Source organism: Coturnix japonica, chromosome 1 (genome assembly GCF_054131305.1).
Source record: "Coturnix japonica strain WE chromosome 1, WE-NBRP24, whole genome shotgun sequence".
In the NCBI taxonomy this organism is placed as follows: Eukaryota; Metazoa; Chordata; class Aves; order Galliformes; family Phasianidae; genus Coturnix; species Coturnix japonica.
The window spans coordinates 99,017,891-99,037,108 of record NC_140663.1 but is presented as its reverse complement, the minus strand read 5'-3'; the positions used below and the strand labels follow the sequence as shown (position 1 = coordinate 99,037,108).

At 39.7% G+C, this 19,218-nt stretch overlaps 1 protein-coding gene across 1 annotated transcript in view; it reads right to left on the bottom strand.

The window, feature by feature from the left end:
• PCP4 (Purkinje cell protein 4) overlaps nucleotides 1-19,218 on the bottom strand; it is a 50,255-nt gene that overhangs the window by 23,912 nt on the left and 7,125 nt on the right. The window contains exon 2 of the mRNA XM_015882850.3: nucleotides 6,345-6,396. Within this exon, the coding sequence (XP_015738336.1) occupies nucleotides 6,345-6,396 (52 nt within the window). The remainder of the gene's footprint in view (nucleotides 1-6,344; nucleotides 6,397-19,218) is intronic.

Genomic DNA, 19,218 nt, shown 5'->3' with positions numbered 1-19,218 from the left:
TGAAGCTCCAGTATAAAAAGGTGTTCAGTTTCTCAAAAACATGTAAGCTGTTGCTTTGAAAGTTTTTGTAGTGAGAAAAGCATCAGAAGTTGCTGATAAGAAATTTTTTGGTGAACTATCCTTGTTAACGCTCTTCTAAATAAATAAGCACACTGTATTTCTCTGGAGAGATCTTAAACTTATCCCTGGCCTCAAGAAATGGAAATTCACCTAGGAGAGGAAATGAAGTTCCTGTATAATTCCCCTCTGTTCCTTTCAGCATCCTCTCTAGGGAAGATCTGTGAACAATCTGAGAGCCTTGTTATTAAAGGCTAGATCTGTCTTCAGCTGAGACATGCTGGCTGCCTGAGGAGACTGCTGGATTCCTTGATACACAGACTAGGAGGTCAAAGGAAGAGATACAGGTCAGAAGAGAACCTGGGACATATTTGGTTTGGTTCTGGCTAAACTTTTTCTTTGTGTTTCCTCAGGAAAATTCCTGAAAGTCAGTGGATATGGCTGCCTGTACTGCTTTTACCATGAAATCCATCTCAACAGCATAGCTACTCATCCAGAATTACTTGCTTTCTCCCAGGTCTCATTTGAAATGCTCTCAGCTACAGATCTCAGCACTGAGTTCACACAGGATTTTTACACCCTTGTCTGAGCCTGAGCAATCTGTACATGATAAAATACAACTTACGTAACTATGCAAAGGGTTCAAACACTTTTGTATATAGGCTTTATGAAGGTGTTACATTATTTGATGGCTGCTCAGACATCTAGGAAAGTTACTGAAACACAGACTTTCTATTCTGAGATTTGGGGGCTGAAGTACAGCAAAAGATTCTTACTTCACACTTACCATAAAATGGTACATGGTGGAAGGGACCCTTAGTTCCAACCCCCCTGCTACATGCAGAGACACCTCCCTCTAGACCAGGTTGCTCACAGCCCCATTCAACCTGGCCTTGAGTGCTTCCAGGGAGAGGGCATCCACAACCACACTGGGAAACTTGTTCCAGTGTCTCACCACCATCACAATCAAGAATTTCTTCCTAATACCTAGTCTAAGTCTACCCTCTTCCTATTTAAAACCATTACCCTGTGCCATGTCACTACATGCCCTTATGACAAGTCCCTCCCCAGCTTTCATGTACAAGCCCCTCAGGTACTGGAAGGCCACTATAAAGTCTCCTTGGACCCTTTTCTTCTCTAGGCTGAAGAGCCCCAGCTCTCTTAACCTGTCCTTGCAGGGGAGGTTTTCCAGTCCTCTGATCATCTTTGTAGCCCTCCTCTGGACCTGCTCCAACAGCACCATGTTCTTCTCATGTTGGGTCCTCCAGAACTGGATGCAGTACTCCAGGTGGGGTCTCACGAAAGCAGAGTAGAGGGGCAGTAATCACCTCCCTTACCCTTTGATCATGTTTCTCTTGTAACCCAGGATATGGTTGGCCTTCTGGGATGCAAGTGCACATTGCCAGTTTATGTTGAATCTTCCACTTCCTTAATCCCCACCAGAATCAGGTGGGTTCTATGAGATAGAACAAAAATTGTTTCTGGGCATAGATTGAATGAAATGGGGGAGGGAGACATTTCCTGACTAGGAGGCCCTCTTCTGTGAGGCACTGCTTTCAAGGGACAAGAGTATTTTAGCAGAATACCATAGTGAGGAAAGTTAAGATGTCAAGGCCATTTCCTCCGAACACTCAACAGAAAACCCAAGAAAATTCAGTACTACACATAGTTCCAGACTATGGTACCCTTCTCAACCTCTGATTAGTGCCATGAGGATGAAATAACAAAGAGAGAAACCTGCTTCATCTTTTGCCTCACAAGCTATGTTCCGTGGGAAAAACAAAATGCACAAGGCATTACAGTGCTACAGCTCAATCACTATCCTTCCCTGTGAGTGAAGAATGTGACCTCTAGATCTGGGCGGACATGGCAAACCCACATTCCATGAGCATATTTAAATATTTACACAAATCAGCCTTATGTTTTCCTTTCTTTTTTGAAACCTTTCTCCACAAGTTCATTTGTAGGGCTGTTCCCAAAACCAGTATATTTTTAAATAGTCATTGGAGAATATTAGTGGAAAATTAATTTTGAGTCCTCAAACAAATATTTATATTAAAGTCTACTATAATAACAATCCTGAATTCTAGCCAGGAAATAATGCACCGCTGATCTAAGAACTCCACATGAAGATGATTATTTACTATGAAGATGATTATTTACCCTGCTGGACCTAGCATTCTCCTCAGAATGCAGCAGGCACAGAGTGTATAATTTACCAAATTCCTTGAGCAGCTGAAGTTAGTGAATGGACAGTTGACTGCATTACAAGATGCTTAAAAAAAGAGAATTTACTAATGAGAGCTCCATCCCAACATATACAAATCTTTACAGTTAATTTTCTTTTTCTAGAAGTATTCAGATTTAAGTCAGTTTAGATGCCTCCATTTTAGATGAGTTCCTGTGCAGAACCGACCCATGATGTACACAAAAGAGATGAAGAAACCCAGAGTCTTTATCCACTTACAGTTTTCTAACTACTCAAAGCAAATATCATGAACTGTCAGGATAAATGCTTGGAAACAGAAAAGAAACAAACAAAAAAAAAATGGATTCAGTTTCTCAGTACAACTGACTATCTTCCCCTTTCTGCATAGGCTGACTCCACCATAACATGCAACTTAATTCAAAAGCATTCATTTTCTTTTTACTTAGAGCTGGGGATTTATCATGTGAAAGAAAAAAAAAGAAAAAAAAAAAAAGGATTTATTATCTTTAATATTCACATTGCTGAGTGATAGATATAATATCCTGAGATAATGATTACAAATATCAACTAAAAATCACACGCATTACGTACAGAAGAGAGAATGAGATTTATTAATAGGAAAAATGAGTATTGTAAATCTAAAGAAAATAATAGTTGGTTCTGACGTAGCTGTTATCCTGCTAAATGTGCCAGTCTGAAAAGAGTAGATTGTATGATACCACCTTGCAACATTCAGTGCCCACTGAAGTTGTCATGTACTCTTACACTGACTTCACTTGCTTTTTTCAAGCCACTGATATACCATGATAGCACTCTGTAGTAGTTGTTATTCTTTAGGAAGAGATGGATCGTTATCTGCCCTTTTACAGGTCATGATCAAGACCAAACTACAACTTGTTTAAAAGGTCAAGACAGATAAATGTCATCCTGTGTGGTCACTGAGAATTTCACTGTTGACCTTCAACATCAGTAGAACTGGCTCCAACCCAAGAGATTAATCAGTATTTATAATACAGATACATCTTCAAGAATTACTGGCTTGTTGATGTATAAAGCCAGGAGGATATAGTGGTGTATACTATACAAATACAGTGGAGGTCTGCTAATGACCAGTACTCTGGAAGTGAAGAGACACTACCACTTAGCAGTCTGCAGGAAGATACTGCTGACAAATGAAGGTCCCATCTAGGTACAGTCCATTTATCAACACACAACACAAGTACAGTTTCTGTACAGGATTTTCTTCTCCCATTATCGCAGACTTTGACACACACACTGTCACACATCACTACTCCACACAGTTTTTCTGATGCTGTCTTTCCCATTGCACATCCCCTTGTACTAGTGAGTAAGGCTGCTAGAACAAGGCTGCATCAACTCAGCCTGCATTTTTTGCTTTGTAGTAAAAACCTCCAGCAGAGACATTTAACAAGACTAAGAGAGGCTGTTGCTGGAGTGACTAAATATGACTGAGTATATGGTATCGCTGCCCAGAGATCAAACAACACACATTCATTAATAACTACCAAACCTACCACTACTATAAAAGGAGGCTTCAGATATTTAGTTTCCTTAAATGCTTTACAGCAACAGCAACCCCATACACATCTTCAAAGAGGGAAAGTACACTTGTCACAGACATTGGTTTTAGTTTCTCCAGTTTTGACTCAGCCTAGAGATGGACCCAAAAATTCACTCTCCACAAAAAACTTCAACCCACAGCAGTTTCTCCATTATGTGAATCAAAACCGTAACAAGATCTGAGCATCACTATTTGTTGTCAGGGCCAGTTCTTGGCCATTCTTCCTAGATTTGTAATCAAGAGCAAGGACAGTGACTATGCCAGTTCAATTTCTCAAACAGTTTTCATAGTACAACTCCACATTTTACACTAAAATGAAAGGCAGTTTTGTTTCTTCCCCTCCACTTCCCTTTTCCAACAAGAGGGAAAGGTTCATTTTGACAGGGAAATGATCATCTGAAGAAGTGGCTGATAAGAAAATAAATTTAAAACATGCACATTTTGCAGACGTCTGGCCAAAATAGACAGCATATTACATTTTGTAAGTAGGTTTTACAGCACACCCAGTTTCAAGAATAAATTACTTTTGCTCAAATTCTAACTACATACGGCTAATGAAGTGCAGACAGACAGACTTGTTCTGCTTCTTTGATTTAGAATTCAGTCTCAGGTTGAAAGGTCTAAATCTACTTCATTCTCTTGCAAGTATGTGGATTTGGGAGAAAAAAGGGACTGTGTTCTATCTCCCCTGCTGCTGCTCTCTTTTATGTGGGTGACGGGGTTCTTAGTTATAATTTCATTACAAAAATAATTTACGTTATCTAACTAAGATGAAGTAAGCATTTGCCTGTTCATATTATACATAAAACTATGCTACAACTAAGTAGAATTGAATATTTGAATTAATAACGCAACCCAGTCAAAATTTTCCTTGAGGAGAAACAGAAATTTGCCCCTAAAAAGGCTGCAGAATAAGCAAATCTAAGCTAAATTTGGCAGTAGGATGATTTTATTTGTAAAGAAATTCATAGTAAATGGGCTATCAGTTCATAACGTGCTTTAACGGCAAAGAGAAAAACATGCTTTCCATGCTGCCCGAATGGTTGGCATAATTTTGCTTGCCTTCCTTTCCTGTTAACTTCAGGATGCAAATGGCTTTGCTGTCAGGATACATTTGTTCCCACTAATTCAACACTATAACAAGCCAAAATATTTATTTCTTTTTTCCATCCTTTAATTTTTGTTTTATCATATTGGGAACATCATCCACTGATTTCATTTACTGTAGCATTATGCAAACAACTCTTATGGGAAAGTCACCTCTCGGTAATATGAAAACTAAGCAGAAAAAAAAGACTGAGTGTTTCAGGATATGTTGCAGTAGAGGGCCTCATGTTTCTGGGCAAACCAACACAAAGACCAGAATGCACATCTAAAATCACTGCTCAAATATCTCACCCCAATAAAACCCTTAACTTTTCAGAGCAGACACTTACATTCTTCTTGCTTTTCGCTGGAGAAGATGAACTACCAGAACATACTTCTTTTGATTAGAGCTAGATGATCAAACAGAGCAAACAGCACTTTTTTTATTTAGTTCAATCACTTCCCTGTTTGTGAAAGTCTACAAAATGCTGTTGCCTCATATTCGGGTGAGTCTATAATTAAAGCTGATCAAAATGTTTTCCTCTGAAAAATATTGCTGATGGTAACAGGATTTTAACCGAGTGATTGTTGGTATGCAATGTGCTTCTGCCTCCTGTAGGAAATAAAACCAGTTATCAACTAAATACCAAATGTTTTTACTGAAAATTCAGTTGGTTTTCTTCTTTTATATTTAAAAGCAATAAAAACAAACTAACTAACAAAAACCATTTTCTAGATAGAATTTTTTGTACCATTTGTGGAGTAGTAATTGATTTCTGCTTGCCATCCTGTTAGAGACCAAGAAACCAACTTGCCCCTTTGAACAGTGGAGCATTCATCCAGCTATGTGGAATGCTAAAGTCAGGATATCATTTGCTGTAGGGTCAATATGATCTGCCCCATTTACATCTCCTCCACACCAACTCTCAGATGAGCTCTGAGCAAGTGGCTTCTAACTTTAGTACCTCAGATATCAGCCTAAAGTTAGGTGGAATCAGACCACGAAAATTACATTTATGGACAAGTCTTTGTAATTAGTTACTTTTGTACACCCTCCTCAATCATGAAGCAACTACTTATAACATTTAATCTTCTCTCTTCTGTTCTTTTCTCACATACCAAACACTATCGTGTTCTAGCCTTCTTTGCAGCTGTAATGAATTTGAACATTTGATTTACTTAGTACAAACTCAGGAGCAAATCTCTACTTAAATGCATGATTTAAATATACAAAGGACATGATCCCATGAAGCCCTTAGAGATTTTCAAAAACATGGAAAAGGTCAGAGGAAAAAAAAAAAAAAAACCAAGACTGATGCTGTCTGACATCTGTCATTATAGTAAATATCTATATCCATATCTATTTAATTGGCTCAGTATTCTCCATCAAGAAATACAGCTTACACTCACCGTTCTCACCAGACGTCTTATCTTTTCCATTTGTAGCTCCGGTTCCTTGTCTCTGGTAGAAGAGGGAAAGAAAAAGCAGTTAGAACAAACTTGGATTGTCCTCTTGGAACTGCTAGCAGTTACAGCAAGACTTCCCTTCAATCTCTTGGATAGTCACTCACCATCTTATGATGCTGTTTAGGAAAACTAGAAGTCTAAATAGGTACTATTTAGGTACTTGGTACTATGCATGTAACATGTATGTATACTGCTATCACCTGTTAGTATGGGCTACGCGTAGTCTGGTTAAAACAGTGCAAAGGTATGAGCTTCAATAGGACATTCCCTTGGGTGTCTGCCATACTTCCATTCATGGGATTCTTTTGACATTGGTCAGACTTTCCATTTTGTCCTCAAGCACAGATGGAACTTCCCACTTCAACTTACTTAGTCTAAAGAACACCTTCATGACACGCCATGCAAAATACTGTGAATAAATACTAAGTGACTTAAAGCAAATGCCAGTGCAGCCCAAACAGATATTCACCACGGCAAAGCTGTATTAGCGTGGTTACACTTATATAACATACTAGCTTAAGAATGGCTACTCAGTAAAAACCTCTATACTGCACCCCACAGAGGGAGCATCTCACAGGTGGAATTAAGGTGCTTAGTAAACTTGTTTGGTAAGATTTGCATTCCGTACACAAAATTATTCATACTAATATGTATTACTGAAACAGATTAAAGAATCCATCCTCTAGAGCTGTCCATGTGAAAAGGCAGGAGTATTAAGTTTACAGTGAATAAATCTGGTTGCACTCAGAGGCAACATATCTTCACGCATCAGGAAAGTTAACAACTGTAGCAGCACTGTAAACCACATGGTTTGCACTAAAATATGGATGTCCATACTCATTCTGTTATGAAGAATCATACAGGCATACTTATCCTCAGGTATTTACTGCAGAGCAGCTGATTAAAAACTCCTCTAGTTTCTGTCCTTCATCTCCCACTGTGTTTGCATTCTCAGAGTATTCATGATGTAAGTACAAAACCTTCATGTTTACTCTTAGCTCTCATTATAGAAAGCCAGAGGGAGAAAGGAAAAGTTCTTCAAACCCCTCAGGAGGGCAAAAAAAAAAAGCTACATATGGTCTATCGTGCATCCACATGCCCATGGTGAGGTTTCTCATCTTCCTCCCTGTGGCAGGCTTCAGCGCATGACTCTGCTCTGCTGCCTTTGCCTCATCTCACACTGTGCAATGAGACAGAATCCCTACAGAAAACAACACTGAGTCCATATCTACCATCCCAAGCAATGGAAGTATATTTTTGTTTCTCCCTGGAGGTTCACAGTCTGCAACAGGGAGGGAAAAAAAAAAAAAAAAAAAGCTAATAATGCTGAAAAAATCCAAAAAAAGATCCTAAAGGGCTATTTTTTAAAAAAAAAAAAATCTGAAAGTATAAGTTCACAACAGCCATAAGTCACCAGTTTTGCTAAAGATATTAACATTTATGCCTTTACATTAAGCTTTATTAATACTTCAATATTTCAATTTCAATCACTATTTGAAACAAGATTTCAGTGTAAATTACCAGGACCTCCCAAAAAAAATAAAATACCATTTTCTATAAAGTAAAAATCCATTAACTGTATTACTTCCTCTAAAAATTCACTTTTAAATGCTTTTTTTTAGGTTTTCCTTCTGAGTATTTCAGACTCTGCTGCCTAGCTGTTATGAAGGCTTCTCTTTCCTCCCCAGGCTATACCTGTCAGGTTTGGTCTGCTGCTGATGCAATGCTGGAATAGGGAAGCACACATTTCATGTCTCACGATTTCCCCTTTGGGAGAAGGGAAAGTACTGTTAAAGAAAATAAATGAAATCTCAGCTTCAGCCATTGAAGACTTTATTCTGTTCATGAGGTCAAAATTGTTTTATAAGTTAAAATCAGACTAAATACACAAAGCTTGTTTGGGGACCATTAGACATACAGAGAATGAAACTTGAAAGTCTCTTAAACAAGCTTCTGATAGCCCTTCCTTCTCTGCTGCATACATAATTTCATCCAAAAGCACTGTGCTGTATTCCAAATAAGACCAATGGATTTGAAAGAGAAAATCAGTTTCTTGTTAATGGGGCATTGCAATTGTTATGAAAAAAAGCCATATACAACATATTCATCCACTTGCAAAGCCTTCAGTATTTACTTCAATACAATCACTGAATCTACTTTAAAAAAAATAAACACAAAACAAAACATTTTCAAGATGCTGATATTATTAGCATTAGCCTCTTGCTTCTTTCTTCACCTTTCATGATGCTACCACAGGTTGCAAAACAAGGCTTAGGTTTCCAATGTCATTCTAAACAAAGGACTGAACGTGAGGAGGAGTATTTTCAAGAAGCAATGGATTAAAGCCCTTTTGAAGCTGGCATAACAGATATTGTCCTCAGAGCCAATGGATCAAGTTAAAAATGTTGAAATAGAAAAAAAATAAAAATAAAAAAAAATAGTATTAACTTCTGGGCTTTGTTTTTAAATAAGGAATCCCCAAGTTGCTGACCATATTTAAAAAGCTTAAAGTAGTCTAATCCTTTTGCTTCCTGTAACTCATAGTCATTTTCCATCACTCAAATCTGAAGTTCCCCAGATTCTGTAAGGCAAGGACTAGGACAGAAGCACTGAATAAACTGTCCATTGGGTATCAGAGAGGAAACATCTGAGCCAAAATGAACATGAGTCCAAAGCCATAATGATTATCCAGTAAAACAGGATAAACAGTTTTGTTGCCACGTTGCGTAGGAAGAAACATAGTTTATGACTGCTTGGGGCTATATTAATTTTTAACTCAGTGGTTTTGCTGAACATCAAAGGCACATCATTAAAAATGTCTCCAAAAATCAAAGTCACTCCCAATTTGTCAGAAGATGAAGGAAAAAGGGCTACCGCCAGGAACCACAGAAGAGAAGAATAGGTTTATTTTCCTGTTACCTTCTTATTGCCATACACTGTAGCCCGCTAATGTAATGTAAAAACTACAGAATTAGTCCCCAGGTGTACAAACTAAGGGCAAAAAGTGAGTTTTCAGGCAGGAGGATTTCTCAATAAGAACATTAAATTACTGCAGTGAGGTTTTCTATTCATTCTCCTAACCTACCCTGCAATCCCAAACCTAATTTTTGCTTTTTGTTCCGTTCACTTCTTGTATTCAGATTTTCAGACCCTTTCAGGTACAGTACAAAGTTGCACCTCAGGATTTATGGACTGTATCCAAGCACTGGTTATGAAGTTTCTTGGGGCAAAGGAGTTACTTTTGAGGAGGTATGGAAAGCCCAGTATCAGGAGGTGAGACTGTCAGGGAACTCAGACAAATGGGTCAGATGATTTTATCTTTCATTTGAGTGCAGAGCCAATATGGCATAGCATGCTGTACCCCAGTGAAGCAGTGGTTGCAGATGTTTAAATGTAGATTGTTTCTGCATTAAAGAAAATAAAAAGAACAAGAAAGAAATAAGAGCACTCAAGGGTAAAATTAAGACAATAGAGACAGTGGAATGTTTCTGTAAAGTTAATATCAGAAATGGCCAGCGCGGCCTTGAATCAGAATTTTTTTAAGCAATTATTTCATTGACATATTTTGGATATCATTAGCACGCTCTGTTCTCATCGACTGGAGAACAGCAGGGAAATCTGCACAAATCCTAGGCTTTTCTTAAGCCTCATTTTGCTACCAGGTCTGCCTCTAACACAAAAGGCATCAAGTGTGTGACAAAAGGAAATACATGTTGGTACAACACAGCATAAAAAACATCTGTGTCATAGGTCAGCCAGCTGTATGCCAAGAGACACTAAAATTTGTGCTGTTATCACTTATCAGTGATATCTGTTCTCTATGCTGAATTTTCTGTTAAATGTATAAGATGCATCCAAAGTATTTCACAGGTGTTTTTCCACAGTCTTCTGCTGTAATTACCAAAAGCAGCTGCTTTAGCACCAGAATGAGAAAAAGCAGTGAAAAATATATTTTAGAAACTTAAGTTCGTAACTTTTCTTCAAATAAAAATTTTATAAGTGTTCACTTAAGGACTTCCCAAGTTTTTCAGGTACAGCTTGTAATTTTCCTGCTTTGCAGCAGAACAATCTGAAGATGCACCGAGTTGGTGCCCACTGATTTCAGGTCTAAGTATCTCCTGTTCAGTACCTCGAATCTGTGCAATCACTGTGGACTTCATCTAGGAACGAAAAAGGACACAACGTTCTAGGCTGATTTTTACTTAGTTTTGGTTGATCTCTAAAGGTACCAGAAAGGTTTAGGCTAATGAAATTAGCCAAAGCTGAGCTCACTTCGCTTACAGGTGTGGGAAGATCCCAAAGCTTATATTGTCATTACTGTGTCAGTGCTTTTTCTCTTCTTTCCCTAGGTAGAATTTCGAGGACATTACAATTGCATGCCCACTCCTCCACACTATAGGCAATCAATTAGATATAAACAAAGATAGAAAACACACAACGCTACATCCTTCATATAGCCTCATCTTCCATGTACTTCCTGTCCAAATGCTTTACATGCAATTCCTGATTATGAGAAAATGTTTTCCATGCTTTTTTCTATTAGGTATGAATTTGCTATTAAAAAAGAAAATCAAATACTCAATTAAATTAAAAAGAAAAACAGGTAGTGAGCACTGAGGAAACCATTTGCTGTTGCTGGTTAATCACTACATTACACAAGCATGGCACAGGAAAACAGTTCCATGATGAGGTGACATCTGGAACTGACTGAAATCAATGGGGATTGTGGAACTGCTGCTCTTTCAAAAAATCTAACTGAGGTCAGAAACTAGATGAAGACCCAAAACTTAAGTAGAGGCAAAAAGCAAATATCTATGATCTGGAACAAGTAGATATACTCTGTAGAATTTGGAATTTCAGTGCAAGTTGGTGAAATTCTTCTTTGCTGGAGATTTCTGGGAACTGTATATCAAAATGCATGAAGATGAACAGGGAACAACAGAATGCATCTTGGCATGTGACAGGAGAGTCATGCACAAACTCTCTCACAAATTCACTCCAATTTAAAGTCTCCAACACCAGTCTGTGATATAGATTGATGCTATACCCCACTAGTTACATAAAGAACGCTTACAGATAGAACTGAAGAGTCCCAGGGAAGCTCAAATACCACTAACAAACTTTGTTAGAAGTAAACTCTCCTCATTGGTTTATTTTGCCATCTCTGCAAGTTTCTCCACATATTTTTCCCCCCACAACTGAATATTTGTGAGATAAAATCATCCTTTGAAGCCCCCATTAAAGGTAACAGCAACAGATACAGAACATCTAGCCACTACTTTGTCTGCATGTATCTGTGAGTCTGATATACCTGCAGACTTCTTGTACATCTTTGCATGAAATCACAGATGATATCTTTTGAGCGCTCAAGAGAAATGAAAAACATTTATCAATATGTACTTCAGTACAAAGCAGTTGTTTTTATGACTAGCAGTTTCTGGTAGAAATGACTTCCTGGAGACTACCGCTTTTTCCTGGCTGCTATCAACCTAGGATCTCAGTTCTTTGTGAAAGTATAGAAACCTATGTAGAACTCTCTTCATGTCCCTATGCACAATGGGAATTTTCTATTCTCTGCCTGTCCTGCGTTGCCAGGGCAGCATAATATTGCCAGAGCAAGAGTGCCAGGATTCATCTTTCAATACCGGCTGTCAAAATTAAACATTCCCTGGCACTCTGACTATTTCTGTAATTATCTTCATGCAGTCAAGCAGTGTTGTACTTGACTAGCTATTGATTGTCCTTAATTTTAAGGATCTCCTATGGCTATTTTTATACATTAAAACCCCAGAACTGGGCCAAAATGAGCAGATGTGATTCAAATTATGGTGGAATTTGTGGACTGGTTTTCTATGACTTCCTTAGTCACTGAAGGCACACGAGCATGGACACACACACATATTGACATCCTAGTAACTAAGAAAATATTTCTCAGAAATTAACAACACAGCAGTAGATAACCAGAAATGCATTTCTTCTTAGACACTGTGAATCAATGTTTGGCTCTTGCCACCGAGGTAATCAGGACAAAATACAATCTGTTCTCCCCTCATTTGCCCAGCAGCATGCCTAGCTCCAAAAGGTAAGAAGTCATAGGTTGGTGGAATCAAGCTACTGAAACACAGCCTCTCCAGAAACATCTGCCTGTGCAATTTCCTTATATCTTCCTAAAAATTATACAACCTGAGCACTCACATCTTTGCACCTTTTAGCCATTTAAACTACATAAGAATAAGTCTACATAAAATGCTTAGTTCACCCAATGGACAGAGTGCCTTAATCATGGGGGTGTTTGCAGTGTTCAAGCATTTGGCTCAGTCAGCAAGGTGCAGCTAGTTCACTATTGACTAAACAGAGCTTTTGGATTTGAAGCGAGTCCTCAGCAAGAGCACCCAGTATGCTTCCAGGGTAAAGAGGGAGGCAGCTAATGAGAAGGAGCAGAGAGAATCACTGTCTGAGATGCAGAAACCCACTTACAGTGCTGTATTTATAGATTCTAATAGCACAGAGGAGAACTATGCCCCACTTTCACCAATGCAACACTGCAATTTATAAATCAACACACTGAAAACCTGCTGATTTTGTATTCAAATTCAATGCAGTGTTCTAAACTGAATATTTACACCAACACCAAACATGATCAACATAATTAGCACAAACAGTAGCTTGTTTAATATTTAGGTTATTATCATATTCTGAATAAAAACGTTATTAAGTAGATATTTCTCCAAAGACATTGTAATCACTTTTTTTTTTTTTCTGAGGCAGGGATTAATGGAATCTTTGAAGTTAATTTTGAAAGCATCTGCAAGTATGTATTTCCCAAATCCTGTTAATTACCGTGCCAGCCTTGAGAAGTAATCCTTCATTTTTTTTCTTTCCTGCAGGAAACAGGGCTTGATCCTGCAAGGCTTATTTACAGGAAAACTTGTATGTGAACAAGTACTTGTGTTTACTTCAGTGGTGTTAGTTGCTTGAGTGAGAGTTGGAATCTCACTGCGGCACTGTGAGATCTCTAAACTGCACGTTAAGTTCTATTAAGAACAATATAAACAGAGTAAAATTAACTATAGAATAAGCCGTCGAACACTAACTGGCAAAAGAATATACCTCAGCTCTCATTTGGACAAGGATGGTAATGCTTGTGTCCTCTAATTATACTGCAAATTGATAAATAAGAAATACCAAGGTGACCCGAGAGGAATATTTCAATTACATAAAAATAGATTGATTAAGCTGTGAAGTATAAATGAAAAATGACTGGAATTCATTGGATGGTCACTTGCTTTTTTTAATCCTATTAGTTCTTATCTACTGGTAGCATTAAATTTGGCACCACAGTTCCAGAAAAGGAAGTTTGGGACAGGAAACCAGCCTTCAGAACTCCCCATCCCTGTGTGATCCAGTCCAGGCTGTGGATGCCCCATCACTGGATGCATTCAAGGCCAGGCTGGATGTGGCTCTGGGCAGCCTGGTCTAGTGGTTGGTGACCCTACCCATGCGCAGAGGGGTTGAAACTAGATGATCTTTGAGGTCCTTTTCAACCCAGGCCATTCTATGACGATTCTAAGATAATGATGATTTTTCTCCATCCTCAGGGCATTATTTGTCCAAATAAAATTGCTTGCAAAGCCATACAGAAAATAGCATCACTAAGATTATTACAGTTAATAATAATCAGCTTAAGAAGAGTTTAATTGTTTGCATCAGTCTAACAGAACAGGCAACAGGCTGTAAAGCAGGGAGGAAGCACCACAATTTGATTCGGGAAACTGAGTACCAAAACATACCTTGCTTTGAAATATTCAAGTTTTTGTTTTGTTTTGTTTTGTTTTTCGCCTCTTCTAATTCTTCTAGACACAGTGGGAACTGCTATAATCTCAGGAGATCATTCCATAGGAAGATGCAAGAGCCCTACCTCAAAAATAGAGGGGTACAGATGGAAGGATGCAGAATTCCAACCATAGAACCAAGGCACTACTGGCTGGAAGGGACCTCTGGAAGTCTCTGGTCCAACAAATACCCTGAGGAAGAACATTGCCAAGCTAGGTCTTGCAAGCCCCAAGGGCAAAGAATCCACACTCTCTCTGGGTTATCTGTTCCAGCACTGCTGCACAGCACTCCTAAGAAGAAAGATCTCCTTGCATCCCCCAATGATTTCAGCAGCTCATTTTATTCTGAATTGGCTTTCTCCTAAAAAGCTGGAACAGCAGATCTTGAGAGAAAGAATCTGGAAGCCATGGTGTTCTCAAGAGAAGTTATTTGGAATCATTACATTTTTTAAACTTCAAATATTCTAGTGCCCCAATTTGAAATATTATTTGCTAAGCAGATCCCAAAACATTTCATCAGTTGTCAGTTCAACATGGATCTGTATCTCCCTGTGATGTCGCACAAGCTCAAAGAAACCCCACACAGCCAGGTGCTACCAAAGCAGCTCAGAGACAGGGGAGGTCTAGATACATGCCAACAGCATACCTCCATTATAAGCCTTGGCCACCTGTACAGGCACAGTTAATGGCAGCTAACTGTAGCAATTGATGAGGAGCTAATCAGAGCCCTGGGGACCATAGCAAAGTGTTGAATTCAGAGGGCATCCTGGATACCCTTTAATATTAGCAGTCTTGGATGGGAAGAATGCACTAAGCCAATTAAGGGGTCAGGCTCCTTGCTCAGGCATGATATAGCTGATTATGGATGGTGTTGGTTTTCTTAAACAAATATTTACTTTATATTTGATTCCTCCAAACTCTGCTGAAATTGAGGGTAATTTAATTTGCCAAGATACAAACCCAGCTGTAATTGAGTTAGAGGCTGTCTTCAAGGGACAGCTTGGTTATTGATGGCAGAAGCCTGCACTGACAAATTGCTTCATATCTGATCATATCGACTTTATCATTATTAAAACAGACTGTGCATCTTTCCAGACTGCAGAAGTTCTGGTGTTTTTGCTATTAGCTTATTTATTTATTTCCAGTTGTACAATTCAAACAAAATTCCTCCTCACATCCTTACTTATTTCAGTGGTAAACAGATGTTACTACAGCCTGCTAGAACTGCCACCCAGCCAGGTTTTGAGACGTTATTGATTACAGAAGTTTCAAGTCACTGTACAAAGCAGCATCCTGCCTCCACCATAGGGAAAAGCCTTCTGATTTTCAAGACAACAGCATGAGGAAGCAGCATGGATGTTTATGCATCACTTTGCTCTTCAACCCCCCCAGGCAAGCAGTGTGGTCACAGACAGCAACCGCAAGCAGCCCGAGAGCCATTTACAGTTTTGACAGCAGCTTCTGTGGGGCTGTTCCAGCAGCAGGGGAAATCACTGGACTGAGAGCACACTGCAGCCTTGGCAGCGCACCCTACCCAGGGGCTGCACAAAGAGATGACGCAGACCCGTTATCTTTGGCTCTGTGCCACCAGGACATCCCTACACAGGGAACTCTGAATTGGCAGCTGAAGCTGCCTTGAAATTGGGCCGTACTTGACAGAGATTTGTCCTTTATTGTTCAGATCTGCATTGAAAGTGACCCACTGAGACTTTGGGGGAGCAGCTTTGTTTCCAGTGCTATGAAGTTCCTAACAAAGCTGCCTTGGCACTGTGTATCCAAGCAGCAGCCAAGCGATTAGAAATAAACTCCACAACACTAAGAAGGAAAATGTATGGGGTGATGCACAAGGTCACACTGATTGCTGAGCTTCAGGGACAGCATTCATATATGCTCACATAGAATGTAGATGGGGGGAAAAAAAAAAGACAGATCACAAGCTTCATCCAAGAGCTGGCTGAAAAATACGGATTTCCACAAATTAGAAGCTCTCCAGACCCTGCAGCTGCTCAGTGAAATTAATGCTACTATCAGTTTTGATGTTAATAGCAGCAGAGAAATTAGGAAAACAACTTTCAGTGTAGCTGTAGGTAGTTCCCAGCATCCCTGACCCCAAGGATAGATGCACCAGGTTCACCTGACCTAGGACTAAATATTCTTCAGCTCCTGCAGTGCTCTAGCCTTAGAACAAGTTCTCAGGACATCAAAGAACCATACATTGAACCACAGATTGGTTTGGAGTGAAGAGACCTTAAAAACAATATAGTTCCAACCTCCTTGCCATGAGCAGGGACACCTCCTACCAGCCCAGTCTGCCCAGAACCCCATCCAAACTGGCCCTGTATGACTGCAGGGATGGGACATCCACAGCTTCTCTGGACAGTCTGTTCCAGCACCTCACTACACTTACAGTAAAGAACTCCCTCCCAGTATCAAATATAAATCTCCCTTCTTTTAGTGCAAAGCCATTACACCTTGTCCTACTTCAATCCCTGGAAAAGAGACTCTCCTGGTCTTTCCTGTAGTCTTCCTTTGTGCACTGGAAGGCCACATGGTCTCTCAAGAGCCTTCTCCAGGTTGAAGAAATCCAATTCCCCTCAGACTTCTTTCATGGCCAAGGCACTCCAGCCCTCCCATCATCTCTGTGCTCTCCTCTGGACCCCTTCCAAAAGCTCCACGTCTTTCTTGTGCTGTGGACCGCAGGCCTAGAAGCAGCATTCTAGATAGGGCTCCATGAGGGCAGAGCACAGGGAGATGATTCTCTCCCTCTCCCTGCTGCCCACCTCTCTTTTGGTGCATCCCAGGATACTGCTGGATTTCTGGGCTGCAATCACACACTGCTGGCTTGCATGGCAGTTCTGCAAAACTGATCAGACACTCAAGCAAAGCTCCCTCATTGTGTTGCCTCAAATACTCCTCCACAGAACTGTTCTTTCTAATGCAAGTTCAGTCAAAATTCACATTTCTTCCACTGCACATTAGCAAGATATTGTCAGCTTATTCATACATGGTTAACAACAATCCATTACATAAAGTCATTAAAAAAAGGACCTGAATGTGTTCCTCCAGCACGTATTTGTTTTGTTAATATCCCAACAGACTTAAGTTTCATGCAGAAAGCAGATTACAACATTCACTTAGATCCAGCTGTGTGCTGTCTGACACACGGCAGTCTGATGAAAACATCTATTAATTTTCAAGGCTTATATGATACGACCACAAAAGATATTATTAGAATTTGGATTTGCAACTCATTTTTTTTCCTCTCCGCCATTTACAAGAGTAATGCTAGATCCTCAGCTAATTGTTTCCACATACACAGTTCCATCCCTTTAACTAGCTCCAGGGTGAAAAGGCACCAAGCTTCTATTCAAAGCAAGGAATACAAGGCAGAACACAGAACAAAATCTTCATGAGGCAAGTTGAGGGTCTCCTGCAGTCTTTCTGGAGAGACATATTTAGCTTGGCTTGGATGCTAATGCTATGCCATAGCTTGGAAAAAGAAGCTGAAGCAATAGCCAGCCAAATCTGACTGGCCAATTAAAATAGGCATGAAGTCGGCCTGCCTTAGGCATTTGGCTGACCTGCTTAAACTGCAGCACACGTGTGCTGGCACATGTAGTTTAAATGTGTGCCAAGCCAACAATGTGCTTATTCTCTCTTTAAGTGATGAGTATGCATCTGTCAGATCTGAATGAAGTAGTGATACATATGAAACAGCTATGAAGCCTCACGTCTTATTTTTCCACTACGTAATGTGCAGAAACCTGTTTGCCCAGCCACCTCCATTTGCCTAGTCTAATTTTCCTCCTCCTTCCAATCAAGTTGCTGCTTCTATTTTGCAGCAGTTCTGTATCCCTTCACCTCACATTCCACTAAAACATGTTTGGAATTTCAGGAATTGGTTTTCAGTGCTGCTCAGACTTCATTCCACAACTCTACACAGTATCTCTCAAGTTCCAATAAAAGATACTGTTCAGGGTATTTCAAACTAGTTTTGAAATTGTGCTTAGAAATTCAGCAACCAGAATACTTAGTATTTAGTCCTTAAGATTTGAAAAAGTAGCTTTTTAGGAAAACACTGCAGTAATCCCATTGTGTGGAGCACTGGAACTAGAGACTAAAAAGCACTAGAAACCAAATGAAAGACATGCTTGTGATTTTTTAATAAGAACTATTTTTCTGCCTCTACACCTCTCCCCTACTGACTCACCCAACACTTGGGACTTGAGCACTTCAAATGTTTTTGGTTTTAGCTACATGTTTCAGTTCGTCGTAGGCCAGCTGCTCTCCATTACCATCCATTACACTGCAGTTACCTTAGGTTATCTGCACTCACCTGTCTGATGCATTGTTTAGTCCCTTTTGATAGGAAGTCTATCTTGCACATCCAAAGCCCAGTGCCCTTGTTCTCTCATAGAAGAGGGCACTCTTTCCTCTCACTAACCCAACTTCATCCTAGTGCCTATTCATGGCTTTGCTGAAACAAGCAGCTTCTTCATAGAGATGGTAAAGGCAAAGCAGCATGTTAGATAGCAGTGTTAGCCACATGACTTGCTGAATGAGTCTGGATCAGAAACACTAGTTCACTAAATCCAGCCTTTTCTTTGTGGGATAGTATTACTACATCTATTAAAACACCCTCATAAAGCACTACCCTTCCTTAATATCATGCAGGTCAATAGATTCAGCTTGGAAAGAGCCACTGATTCACTTGGAAAGAGCCTACTAACTCTTGACAAGATTAAAAAGCTTGTTACACTGAGTTGTCCTACTTTCAGGGATATAGGCCTGATCAGTGCTTGCTTGGGCATTTCTGAACTGCATCTTCTCTGGGGATGACATAACACACCTGAAATCCTCACAAATACCTCTACATCAGGGCACACAGCTTGCCAGGCTTCCTGCAGCTCTTTAATCTTCCCCAATTTTATTACAGTCACATTGTGCTGTGACACAACACACAGCCCTCCCCATTCAGGTGCACA